At 42.1% G+C, this 12,664-nt stretch overlaps 1 protein-coding gene across 5 annotated transcripts in view; it reads left to right on the top strand.

The window, feature by feature from the left end:
- PLB1 (phospholipase B1) overlaps nt 1–12,664 on the top strand; it is an 86,917-nt gene that overhangs the window by 45,997 nt on the left and 28,256 nt on the right. For all 5 annotated transcript variants that reach the window (XM_087775177.1, XM_009475089.2, XM_087775175.1 and 2 more), the window contains exons 32-39: nt 584–642; nt 3,979–4,046; nt 4,750–4,793; nt 6,016–6,124; nt 9,892–9,943; nt 10,088–10,168; nt 11,301–11,366; nt 11,759–11,859. In XM_087775177.1, the coding sequence (XP_087631303.1) occupies nt 584–642; nt 3,979–4,046; nt 4,750–4,793; nt 6,016–6,124; nt 9,892–9,943; nt 10,088–10,168; nt 11,301–11,366; nt 11,759–11,859 (580 nt within the window). The remainder of the gene's footprint in view (nt 1–583; nt 643–3,978; nt 4,047–4,749; nt 4,794–6,015; nt 6,125–9,891; nt 9,944–10,087; nt 10,169–11,300; nt 11,367–11,758; nt 11,860–12,664) is intronic.

The raw sequence follows: 12,664 nt of genomic DNA, 5'->3' as shown, positions 1-12,664 counted from the left end.
CAATGCCATACTGTCACTCAACGTAACACTGACTAAGTAGCTTCACTTAACTCACTGCCAGTAGAGAACTTCAAAATATCTCATAATAAAATCCAAATTTGTGTGCTGACATAACCTAGAAGTGATACCACCTAAATCTTGGGAAGGAAACTGGAAATCCAGCTTCATGCATGTTAGTCTAGGACATAGCAGTATTCAGTTTTTCAAATAACTTCATACTGTCTTTTCCTTAGTTCTTCTCTGCCTTCTTACAGCTTTAATATGTTGTTCCTGCTTTGTCTAACACTGCATTTTTTTTACCTTGATCTTGGTGCTGGATATTGTTTGCAACTTACTGTTATTTGCTCCTTGCTCTTCTGTCTTTTTGGTAGCAATGTTAACCATTGAGATGCTGAATAATATGCATATGCTGCTGCTAGACCCACGTGAGATGAGCCTGAGAGAGCTCCTGCTTTATCACCTGGGTATTGCAAAAACAACATGTCTGAGCATCAGAATGCGCAATGGCATGTTTCGTATATACAGTGGTGAAAAAGAATAGCTATTTCCTATCCAGGTTCAGCTGCATCTCTTTCCTTTGCAGTGCATTCCCTAAAGCCAGCTGATGTGAAAATTATAGCAGCCCTTGGGGATTCTTTGACGGTAAGATGATAGTGTTTTTACTATTCTTTTGGTAAAACTACAAATATGTGCCTGCTCTGGTGGAGGGGAAATAGCTGCTGTACCTAGAAGCAAAGCATCCATTCATTTATGGATTATAATAGATCTAGCAGCTAGAACAAGAAAGAAGGTGTCAGTTCTCCAGCAGTCTGTTACCCCCATGCACATATTCCCATGCTTTTGAACTCAGGCAAAAACACAGGCAAATCCTTTAAAGAGGTGCTTAAATAGTTTGCTGAATTGGAGGCAGAAGAGATCAGGTGCTGTTGAAATTAATGGGACAGCACAAGCCTTAGGTTACTGTGTTTTTCAAAGTTTTTCTGAATAGGAACGGACTGGTGAACCTGTTCTTTTGCCTCAGTTCTTTCAGGAACAGAGTGTGACTAGGGGATGTTGGATAATAGCATTTTATTCATTTTTAGCATTAATGAGATAAAGATGTACAGGGGTTGAGAGCCCTCTGGCTTTATCCTTTTCAGAAGATATTCAGTCTTTTTATTGTGCCTGTTTTAACTCATAGCTAATTTCTTCATCAAGATGCAGTTCTTGCTGAGGATGATTATCTTTGGTAGCCTAGAAGTCTCAAGATCCAGACATCCTATATTCCAATTATGTCTTTCTGCCTGATGTTTTCATACTGGTCAAAGACTGAAAATCTACAGCCTGCTCAAAGGAAACACTGGGCAGAAAGATGTAATTGGAGCATAGGTTTCTCTGAATCTGAGCCTTAACAGTAAAGACATTGTGTGTACAAACCATGAAGCCTTTACAACTCTCTGGCAGGCCTGTTGCTAAAACTCCTACACACAGGAGGCTATGAAATAAATAGAAGCATTTGAACGCAAACCTGCAATATTGACAAATAAAAGATATTCTATATATAGCTGTGGTTGCCATATTATAATATCCAGGACCTTGCAGGTGTTTCTGCTTCTATGTATAGTCTGTAGGGACTGAGAACAATAAAATCTGCTTTCATAGAAAGTGCAGTGGTGTATTGCTGTCTCAGAGCTGCACTTGGCCCATGCATAGTTATTCTGAACACCAGTCTTCCATTAATTCAATAAAGCTAATACACAGGAGAAAATGTAGTATTGTGGTTTAATCTGAAGCAGCAGCAAATAGTCCACCTGGTCTTGTGCTGTACTGAAGTACTACCCCGTACCCAAATTTAGCATGAAACTATAGTATCACAGCTGGCAGGCACTCTGCTTCTGAATTCTGGTGTTTTAGGAGGAATGTGGTGCCAGCTTGCCTCTTTCTTCAGGGTAAGCATAGAGTGTGCTTTCCTCCTTGCTATAGTACTACTATAAGTCTCTCCTTTTAGCGCAATACTTTTCAAATCAGTGTAAAGGTATTATGGTGCTTCTTTCTGTGATATGTTTGTTTTCTCTGTGGAGTTCAGATAGTGTTTCTTACCATTAGCCAAAAAGTTTTCTGTGTTTGTTTGAGACATTTTCATCATTCTTGAGTAATGCAACCATGAATGAGTTATTCAGCTCATCTAGACCCATGAGAAGAAAGCCTTGTTCACGGCCACCTGAGGAACCTGAATATACATAAGTCAATGGGACCTGACAAGGTGCATCCCAGAGTCCTGAGGCAATTGGCTGATGTAGTTGCCAAGCCACTCGCCATCATATTTGAAAAGTCACGGCAGTCTCAGGTGAAGTCCCTGGTGACTGGAAAAAGGGAAACATTGCGCTCATTTTTAAAAAGGGTACAAAGGAGGACCCTGGGAACTACTGACCTGTCAGCCTCACCTCTGTGCCTGGGAATATCATTGAACAGATCCTCCTAGAAGCTATGCTAAGGCATATGGAGGACAGGGAGGTCATTTGAGACAGCCAGCATGGCTTCACCAAGGGCAAGTCCTTCCTGACCAACTTGGCCTTCTATGGCCTTCCAATGGCCTTCTATGATGGAGTGACTACATCAGTGGACAAGGGAAGAGCTACGGCTGTCATCTATTTGGACTTCTGTAAGGCCTTTGACACGGTCCCGCACAACATCCTTCTTTCTAAATTGGAGAGATATGGATTTGATGGGTGGACTGTTCGGTGGATGAGGAATTGGTTGGATGGTCGCATCCAGAGGGTAGTGGTCAATGGCTCAATGTCCAGATGGAGATTGGTGATGAGTGGTGTCCCTCAGGGGCCTGTATTGGGACCAGTACTGTTTAATATCTTCATCAATGACAAACAGTCGGATCGAGTGTACCCTCGGCAAGCGTGCAGATGACACCAAGCTGAGTGGTGCAGCTGACATGCCTGAGGGATGGGATGCCATCCAGAGGAACCTGGACAAGCTTGAGAAGCGGGCCCATGTGAACCTCATGAGGTTCAACAAGGCCAAGTGCAGGGTCCTGCACCTGGGTCGGGGCAATCCACAGTATCAATACAGGCTGGGGGACGAAGGGATTGAGAGCAGCCCTGCAGAGAAGACTTAGGGGTACTGGTGAATGAAAAGCTGCACATTAGTTGGCGAAGTGCGCTCGCAGCCCAGAAGGCCAATCATATTCTGGGCTGCATCGAAAGAAGTGTGGCCACGAGTTCAAGGGTCTGCCCCTCTGCTCTGGTGAGACCCCACCTGGAGTACTGCATCCAGCTCTGGAGACCCCGGCACAGGAAAGACATGGACCTGTTGGAGTGGGTCCAGAGGAGGGCCATGAAGATGATCAGAGGGATGGAACACCTCTCCTATGAGGAAAGGTTGAGAGAGTCAGGGTTGTTCAGCCTGGAGAAGAGAAGGCTCCGGGGAGACCTCACTGTGGCCTTTCAGTACATAAAGGGGGCTTATAAGAAAGATGGGGACAAACTTTTTAGCAGAGCCTGTTGTGATAGGACAAGGGGGAATGATTTCAAACTGAAGGAGGGTAGATTTAGACTGGATATAAGGAAGAAATTTTTTACAATGAGGGTGGCGAAACACTGAAGCATGTTGCCCAGAGAAGTTGTGGATGCCCCATCCCTGGAAACATTCAAGGTCAGGTTGGACAGGGCTCTGAGCAACCTGATCTAGTTGAAGATGTCCCTGCTCATCACAGGCGGGTTGGACTAAATGACCTTTAAAGGTCCCTTCCAACCCAAACTTTTCTATGATTCTATATATTTTCTGCATCATATACAGTTTGATGCTCATAAATAATTACAAAAGCTATTGATGCATTCTTCAGGAGGAAAGTTGGGGAAAAGCTAGATGCCTTCTAAAGCTTTTGAAGAGATGCATTCAAAAGTAAATAAAATTACTATCTATGAATTAATATTGTAGTAATAATTGTGCTTTAATTTCCTTTGGTTAATGAAAAATAATGTCCAGGCTGGTACAGGAATTGCCTCAGATAATCTCCTGGATTTGGACACTGAATACCGGGGACTGTCTTGGAGGTAAGTCTTCGGCCAAGGTGATGAGGAGATGTGTAGTCTCTCCTGTAAAGAATATTATTCTCTTCCACATGTTTTGGGGCTTTCAGCTGTCAGAAAGTTGAAAAAAAAGTTGTTTCTTGGGCTAGCATTTCTTGTGCAGATGTGTCAAGATCCAGGATTTGTCATAAAGGTGTCTTCACAGAAAATGTTTTCAGCAATGGATTTTAAGCTAGCCTTTTGACTTCTCTCATGCTTTTATCTTTGGTTGCATGTGACATTTTGAATTTTTTTGGTGGGATGGCAAGTTGGAAATCTACAAAATGGAGGAAAATCACTGGAGCAAACAAGTCAGAACTCGTTGCTTTTGGGACAATTTCCCAAAGTTTGCTATTTCTGAACTTTTTGTAGCACAGTTCCAAATAGCTCAATCATTCGAGTATGTAGCTGTATCAGGCATTTTTCTGCCATTTCATAATGATTGACTATACCTCCATACAGCTGCAAGATCATTAAATCCTTCTGACAAGCATCTTTACCACTGAAACCTCAGCCATTGTCCCCAATAGCACTTCCACTTCTGTCCTCTCCATGTAATCTGATAGATTGATCGTTATCAAATTAATCACCCTTTGCTTTTTCTCATGATGTGTGGTAGGTTTTCACTTTGCTGTTGTCTGTGTCCAGCTAGGAGATGAATGACTGGGGTTTCTCTTTCTCATTTTAGTATTGGAGGAGATGCATCATTAGAGAATGTGACAACTCTACCTAGTAAGTAAATGCTTTGCTAGATCTAACTGGCAAGTTTGAAGAGAGGGAATGGGCTGATTTCTGATATGTTTAGAGAGCTCTTAAGTATCTCAAAGCTGTTTTAGAGTAATTAACAAGAACTACCTTCCAAAGAAACAGTATCCTAGGACTAATGAATAAAAAGTTGGCTTCATCAGTGAAGCTGAGAAGCAGGTAGAAATTCCCTTCCTTGGTGCACGTTATTTGGATTTCTAAAAGTTTGCTATGTCCATGCTTGTGATGCAGATTAACATTTGCTTTTAAGAAATACTCCACCACAGCTTTTTCCAAAAAGAGATCTTTGCATAGAGTAGACCTCTTTGGTAAATAAAGCTGACTACTTGTACGTGTAACCTGAAGGGAATAATTTTAACTTTCTCTTCACTGAAACATGCAACTTCTTGTAGCTCAGTCTGTTGTTAATGTAAAGCCACTGGAGTTTCAGTTTGGATCAGCTGTAATAATAAACTTCTGTTTGAAAAGGGCCAGTAAACTGTTCTTCTGTGTGTTGTCCATTTATTATAAGCAGATTGTAACAAGAATATAATTAGAATAAGCAATTAATTGATTCACTGGATGCTATTACATTTGACAAAGCCTTCATTAAAATGTGGTTAAATTCAGTCTTTGAGATTAAGGTAGCTTTTGTAGTTTTACAGTGTGACCATTTTCACTATCAGCTGCGAGTTACTTCCTTTTGGAAACTACTATGGAGGTACTGAAGAATGTGGTGGGATTTCATCAGAACAATGCATCTGAGGCTTTCTTCTTCATATTTGTCAGTAGTATGAGATTTTGCACAGCTGTGAAGTAGACCCAGATCCTCCAATGGAAAATGAGCTCCTGCTGGCTGAAGCCCCCTTCAGGCTCACTTCACAAAGTCACCATCATATGACTGAGGATTTTATTTCGGGCTTTAACCGCTACAATATGAGAGAAAACGGCACACGGTAGTCCTCAGTTCTGCTCATCTTACCTGCTAGTGATGGTGCAAGGCGCAGCAAGCACACTGCTGTCTGAGTTGCTGCCAGCTGGTGGTCCTTCTCATCACTGCTTGGTGGATGCAGCCAGTTTTGAGTGGAGGCTGCAGCAGCCGTGCTGTGCTGTCAGAGAGCAAAACTGTGGCAGTGCTGGTGTGTGCTCATCCCTGTAAGCAGGGAGCAGATGTAGGCATTTTCCTTTCATTGCCATCTTTCTTTTTCAGACATCTTTCGAGAGTTCAATGTTACGATCATGGGCTATTCAACTGGCACCGGGAATGAGAATGATTCGAATGCATTCCTTAACCAGGCAGTTCCTGGAGCACAGGCTGAGTATGTAGCTTTTTGTTTTACATTTGCAGGTGATGCATGCTTTATTTAATTCCCTTTCAACTGTCTCATGTGCTGTCACAACTTGCTCTGAACAGCAAGCAAAACCAGTCTAGTTAGAGTGGAAGACTGGCTCAAAACCTGTTAAATGTATGGGCTTATTTCATAGTTGAACTTTCAAATGAAGCCAACAGTCCTGGTTATGAAATCTACAAGCAAGAAACTGGCAGAAACTCTTTGGTGGCGGTGGTTTCTAACGCTTCCTCTTCAACATTTATTCATTTATCTATTTATCTGTCAATAAATCTCTGAGAGTGTGGATGTTTTCAGAAAATGAACATGTAATGAATTGGTAAAGAGATACTAAGAGGAAAAACTAGATTAAATCTTCCATAATTCTGGCCTCAGACTTCTGGATAAGCAAGCAAGAGTGGTCAAGAGAGGAAAAAAACCAGCCATAGTGTAGAATCTGAAGGAGAATTGCTGATGGTCATATATGGGTTTTGGTGCATTGCAGACCTAGGGACTGTAATGTCTTGCAGTCATCTGAATTTGGCTCTTTGCTTTTAGTCACACCTGGGAGGCTGCATGAGTTGAGCTTTGTAATACTGAAATCCCTGAGATCCCTGGCTTCTTATTGAAAGAGTCAGTGCTGTTTAATTAACAAAACAGATGGCTGCTGGAATTCAGTCATAGTTTGGGCACAGGTTCTGGCAGACCATGCCTGGATTTGACATTGTTAGTTGATATTACCCAGACCTTAATTTGTTTGTTTGTTTGTTTAAAGAAAAATTCATCCTACTTCCCAAAGAGGTCTTGGAAGTGAGGTTCAGAAGCCAAGTGAGGTGTTCGAGTTTGCTGTATCTAAGCAAAGATTGGGATTTATCAGGTATTTTTATTGCTCTCCTGTGGGCCTTGAGTAACTTCTGACTCATACTTGCGATCTCAGTAAATGCTTGGATTTCCTGACAGAAATAGTCTGCTAGGTGCCCTGATATATCCTACGGCCCCCCATACCTGAGAGAAGGGATTTTGTTTCCTAGCGATGACTGAATATGCCTGTGTATGTCAGTGAAACACGTGGAAGTATCATGGTTCTGATTCAGCCATTAATGAGAATTTATTGCATACTTCTATATACAGCATGTACCCAGATTAGCTTCAGCTTTTGCTTATTATAGGATGTGATAGGTGCCTGTCTTGTATTTTGTATCAGTTAAATCCTAAACAGGCTTTTTGGAGTGGTGGGAGGACTTGAAACAGGATACGCAACCTCTTAGGTCACCTGTATGACTTAAAGCAGTTTGTATCAGTAGCAACCGAGGCGTTACCATTAAATAGTTATTTGTTAGCTGTATGAAATGAGTTGATTGATGTTAGTCTAATGAAAAATTGTCTACTTCCTCTATACCAATTAGTCTTCTCTCTTTCTCTGCTAGCAAGCAGCTAGACTGGATAAATGTGATGAAGTGGAGCTATCTATGTTCTGCAACCATGTTTTGTAAACGTTCAGCAAGGAGATGCAGACAACAATTGTCCCAGATTTCTGCTAGTCTTCTGTTGTTCCTCTGTCTCATAACTCTCTGTAGAAAGGTGTGCAAAAGTAAAGTCCTGTGAACTACTACACTGATATCCCTGAACTTTGAGATACTTTTTTGGGGGGTTCTGTTCTGTCACATTGTAGCTTTTGATGCATCTGAGAAGATGAACGCATCCTAGCTGAATATTGAAATGTATTGCAACATGAGGAAATGTTTCTCCTGCTTTAGGTATTTGGCCCTGCAATGATGATGCAATACAACATTTACTCTTCATCAGCCAAAAATATCCATTTTGCTATGATTCAGAGGGCAAAAAGAGTCCACCAGCTAATTCTGGTATTTCAGAATTGTTACCTGGCCTGTCTCACTTTTGGGTGCTAATCTGGAAACTGCGTTCCAGAGGTGCTAGTACCTTTCTGAAAACAAGTAGTTCTGCACCCTTACTGACTTCTGGAAACCAGGTGTAAGGGTTTCTTAAAATGAAATCAGTGGCTGCTTTGAAGAGCCCTTTAGTGAACTTGATAGCAATGTAGCAATGCAGGTCTCATTCAGCAAAGCGTTCCTAAGCCTGTCTGCATTCATTGCCAAAGTGCTTGCGTACCTGCTGGAGTTAAGGATAGATCTGAAGCATGTTGCTGAAGCAAAGCCTGGCTGAGATCTCTGATTTCATGTGAAAAAAAAGAGGTTAAGAATTTAAGACTGAGAGGAGAGAACAGGTGACAGGAACTGTGAATATCTGTATTTCCCATTAGCAAACTGTTTCTGTTGATCAAGATCTAAATTTGGTGGAAACTGCAACTCAAGGATGGGTGATTGCTGGCGCCGCTTCATTCCAGATGTTGTTAGATCTTACTGACTGCATTGGCTCAGGATGCATCAGCACCTCAGTGACTGCATGAGAAATCAAAGGTGTTGCAGACTGTCAGCTCAATAAGTGGTGCTTTCCTCTGGATCAATATTGAAGTCGATGCCCTAGCTTAGGAGTTTCCACAGTAAGAACAGAAGGAATTTGTGGCCACTTGTGGCTTGTGATAGCTTTGGGATATAAATAAGTAGGTTATGACATTGGACAAGGGTAACGGTGAACAGAACTATTACATGCATACAGTGTTTGTGTCACAAGTAGATGTATGATAGGGCTCTTTCCCCAGTAAATACTCTTATGTTAGTGTTAGATCAGTATTCAGTTGGAGAAGGGTGGTGAGAGATATCTCCTGTTCCTACAGTAAACACAGTGTTGAAAAGGAGAGCTCAGCGCTGGTTGCCATACAAAACAAGTGTCATGCTTATTAATGTCAGCTGATATGCTTCCAGAAACGATAGACAGTCAGTGAAGTGTTTCTAATGAGAGCCTGGAGGGAGATGCAGCTCATACCATACTACAGAGCTGCCTGGAAGGCCAAAGCTTTCCAACCACATTCTCTTTTCTATGCATATTTGAGGATCAGCGTGTCAGGGCAGTCAAACAAGGTTGAAGTGTTCAGCCTAGGTAACTCAAAATTCATGGCAGTTTATAGATATAGATATATATATATATATATATATGTATGTATACATGTGTATATATACAAAAAAAGAGAGAGAGTGCTGACCTGGCTATTGGAAAACAGTGAGGCTGTCATCTTAACTTGTCTGAGTAATCTTGAAAGTTTCTTGGGTTTTTAATTACCCTGGAAAGGTAGTGTGCACAGAGCTGTTTTACATAATTGAAAATTAAGTATTGACTCTGGGTGCAGACTACAGAAATGAGGGAGGTGTGCACAGTGAACTCTGAAACACTTCAGCTTTGCAGGAGGATGAGCTGTGGTTTATGCACAAATATTGCTCAAGAGGTCAGTTAAATATCGGGACTTGGGATTCCCTCTGTTGTTTTAGTCCACAAGGAATAGACTGATAGCAGCCTAGCTCTAAACAGGCCACCTGCTTACAAACATGTTGCTGTGTCTGGCTTTTCAGCTGTTTTAGGTGCTAAGCGCTGTAATAGAAGCTAAACTTACAGTTTCGGATTAATTACTGAACTTGAGTAAAATCAGTATTCAAGTTCAATTTGATGTTGACTTTCTGCAAAGACGTGAACATGTAATTTGAGCACAGCAACATGAGGATTGTACTGTCTCCTCACTCAACCCTTCTGATAGCTGACAACTTGATTTAAGGTGTCTGAAGAGCGTTAATGTTGATCTCTCCATAAGGGTGTTTCTTTCACTCACTAGTTGTCCTTCTCCACAGGCACTTACCTGCCCAAGCAAGAAATCTCCTGAGACTAATGAAAACTGATCCTGTAAGTTGTCTGGGACTCCTTTAATCTTACAGCATGAAAAGAAGCAGGTGTTGCATCACATGATAGATCCACCTGCAACGATACCATGTGTGTATGACAACGTCAAAGAAATTCAGGCTCATTATTTTCTTTTTTATTGCACAGAGAATTGACTTCAGTGCTGACTGGAAGCTCATAACGGTGCATATTGGAGGCAATGATCTGTGCAACTATTGCAAAGACCCTGTGAGTAGTAGAACTGGTTAACTGAAACTGTAGTGGGACTGTGATGTCAGTGCAGAAACATGTCAAGGGAAATCCATGGATCCTTAGAGCCTTCACAGAGGCAGCGTGAGTTATATGTGCTGCTGTGTGTTTTGATGGTGGTTGCTGCTGACAGTGTCCTGATATAAAAACAGTTACCAGCAACAGAGTAGGATGGTTGTGTTTTCTCTGGCTTACTCCAGGGTAAGAACCACTGTCTTTGCTACTGTCTTTTGAGCACAAGCAAAAAGTGGAAGGGAAGAAAAGCTTCACTCCTCTGATGTGGTAACTGCTCTACTGCTATCATGGCCTCCTTAGACATCCAAGAAAGAATTATACTGCTTTGAACTGCCACTAGTCCAATCCTACAATTGTCATCACCCCATAACTCACAGTGTAGGGAGGTGCCAGGAACAGGTGAGGTGTGTATGAGGGAAGTTGCTGCAGTGCTCAATATCATTTGAATTTTATGCTTCTCTGGATTGTGGAGAAGCCTTTAGGGCTGCCATAAGGAGATCATGGGAGTTGAGTGGGCAGGCGGTGGGGAGAGGGCCACCTTTCCCTGCCAGCTCTTACTCTCTTGCCTTTAATATGCTAACTTCTTGGAAGCATTTTCAATTCTCCTGCAATTCCTTGTGCTTGAGAAATTTGCTGCTTCTGCAGGAGCCTCGCTAGGCATCTTTGCTGCTGCCAAGTTTTATAGCTTTATTTATAGCTATGACCTTGACTAGCAATGAGTTCACCTAATTTTACGAGAGCTTATCAGCTGGCTGTGAGCACACTAGCGGCTGCTTGGTTTATGCTGCTCAGCATGTGTTCAGTTTGGGTTCCTTCCTGCATCGTTACATGAAGGACCCAGTGGATTTGGGTTAAATGTACTGCTACTCACCAAGGTTTATTTTAAATCCAAAATTTCACTGAGTCTTTCTGATATGCTGATTAGATTAACTGATATGCTTAAAATCCCTGGCCTCTAGAAAGAAGCAAGAACATTCTACTGACCACAGCATTGTATGGCAGAAAAGGAAGTGAATTAATGTGATTTTCCAGCCTCCCCACCAAAATGCCTTGTGCCTCCATTTAGCAGTAATCTCTTCTCTTCTGTTTCTATCAGGATCACTACTCAGCTGTGAATTTCACCAGAAGGATTCAAGAAACTCTTGATATTCTGCACAAGCAGGCAAGTGCTGTGAAATTGTCCTGGCGTTCTAGCTCGTACCAGTACATAAATGACTGGTGCTAGCTCTTCTGTTTGTTTGATTTTGGGTTTTTTTCAATTCTGGTACCAAACATATTCAATTGACTTCTACAAAAACATTTTCTTTTGTCTTTTCTATCTGAGAGTAGTGAGATGCAGTCTGAAATGACAGACAGTAACACTGGACCATGCTGTTGGAAAAGAATCAAAAGCTGAGTTGGAGTTTGGTGGGGTTTTTGTTGCTTTCTCTTTTTCCTCCTTCCAATAATGGAGAAAGGGAAGGGGTGTCAAATGGCTGGACTTTGGGGTAAAATAAACGCACTGTGGGCTGCATAACCAGTTCCTTCTAAGCTAAAGTCTGACTTACCTTTCAGGTTCCAAAAGCTCTAGTGAGTCTGGTTGACGTGATGGACCTCCTCCCTCTGAGGCAGTTATTTGTGGATACTCAAGTTCAATGCCCCACTTACCTGGCAGAGTAAGGCTTGTTTGACTTCCTTTTGTACCTGAGATTACTGTCCAGGGTGGTAAAGCATGTTCTTATTCCGTGCTTCTCTTATCATTTGAGCTGATGTTCAAAGGTAGCACTAGAGTCCTACGTACATCCCAGGCAGTGCTGGCATCACCCTGGCTGATGGCATTGCCTTCTCTTGGCTTTGACCTAAGAGTTGTCAGAGGCCATGTGTGTTTTGTCCATGTCTAGAACTGTAAGGTTTCTTGTGATACATAATGTACACCTCTATGAGCTTGGGTTAAAGTTATTGATACAGAGTTCCTCAAGTTGGGGTTGAAGTCCACAAGCATTTGGATTTTCAGGCCTTTTGAGGGAATGTAAAGTATTTGAAACGGGAGAAACCTGTCTACTCTGCAGAGGCTTTATTGCAATGGGTAATTTGCATTCTTTGCTGACCCTCCAGACAGGGACAAAATCTGTGTCTTGGGAATGCAGAAGGAATTGTTGATTGGAAAAGTATCAGCTCAGAGGTAATGCAGCCAGTACATTTCAAAGATCTCTCTTCTAGCTCCGGAGGGACTGGCATGCACCTCTGTCAGGCTGCAGAGCCCTTGGATGCCAGGGTGTAATGAATGGGACAAGTACAGTGTACATCACTTTGATACACCTAGGGGTGAAACCAAATTGATTTAGAGTAGTCTCATTCATGTGAGGCAGAAAATAAGACTAAGGCTTGAAATGTTGAACAATGGAAAGGATGATAAGGCATTTTCACAGAAGCACGACTGTACAGGTTTCCTTGTTCCTCCCATGTCATGAGGGCGTTGGG

Source organism: Nipponia nippon, unplaced genomic scaffold (assembly GCF_047370975.1).
Source record: "Nipponia nippon isolate SJK-2023a ecotype South Korea unplaced genomic scaffold, ASM4737097v1 scaffold_4, whole genome shotgun sequence".
NCBI lineage: Eukaryota > Metazoa > Chordata > Aves > Pelecaniformes > Threskiornithidae > Nipponia > Nipponia nippon.
This window is presented reverse-complemented; position numbering and strand designations above follow the sequence as displayed.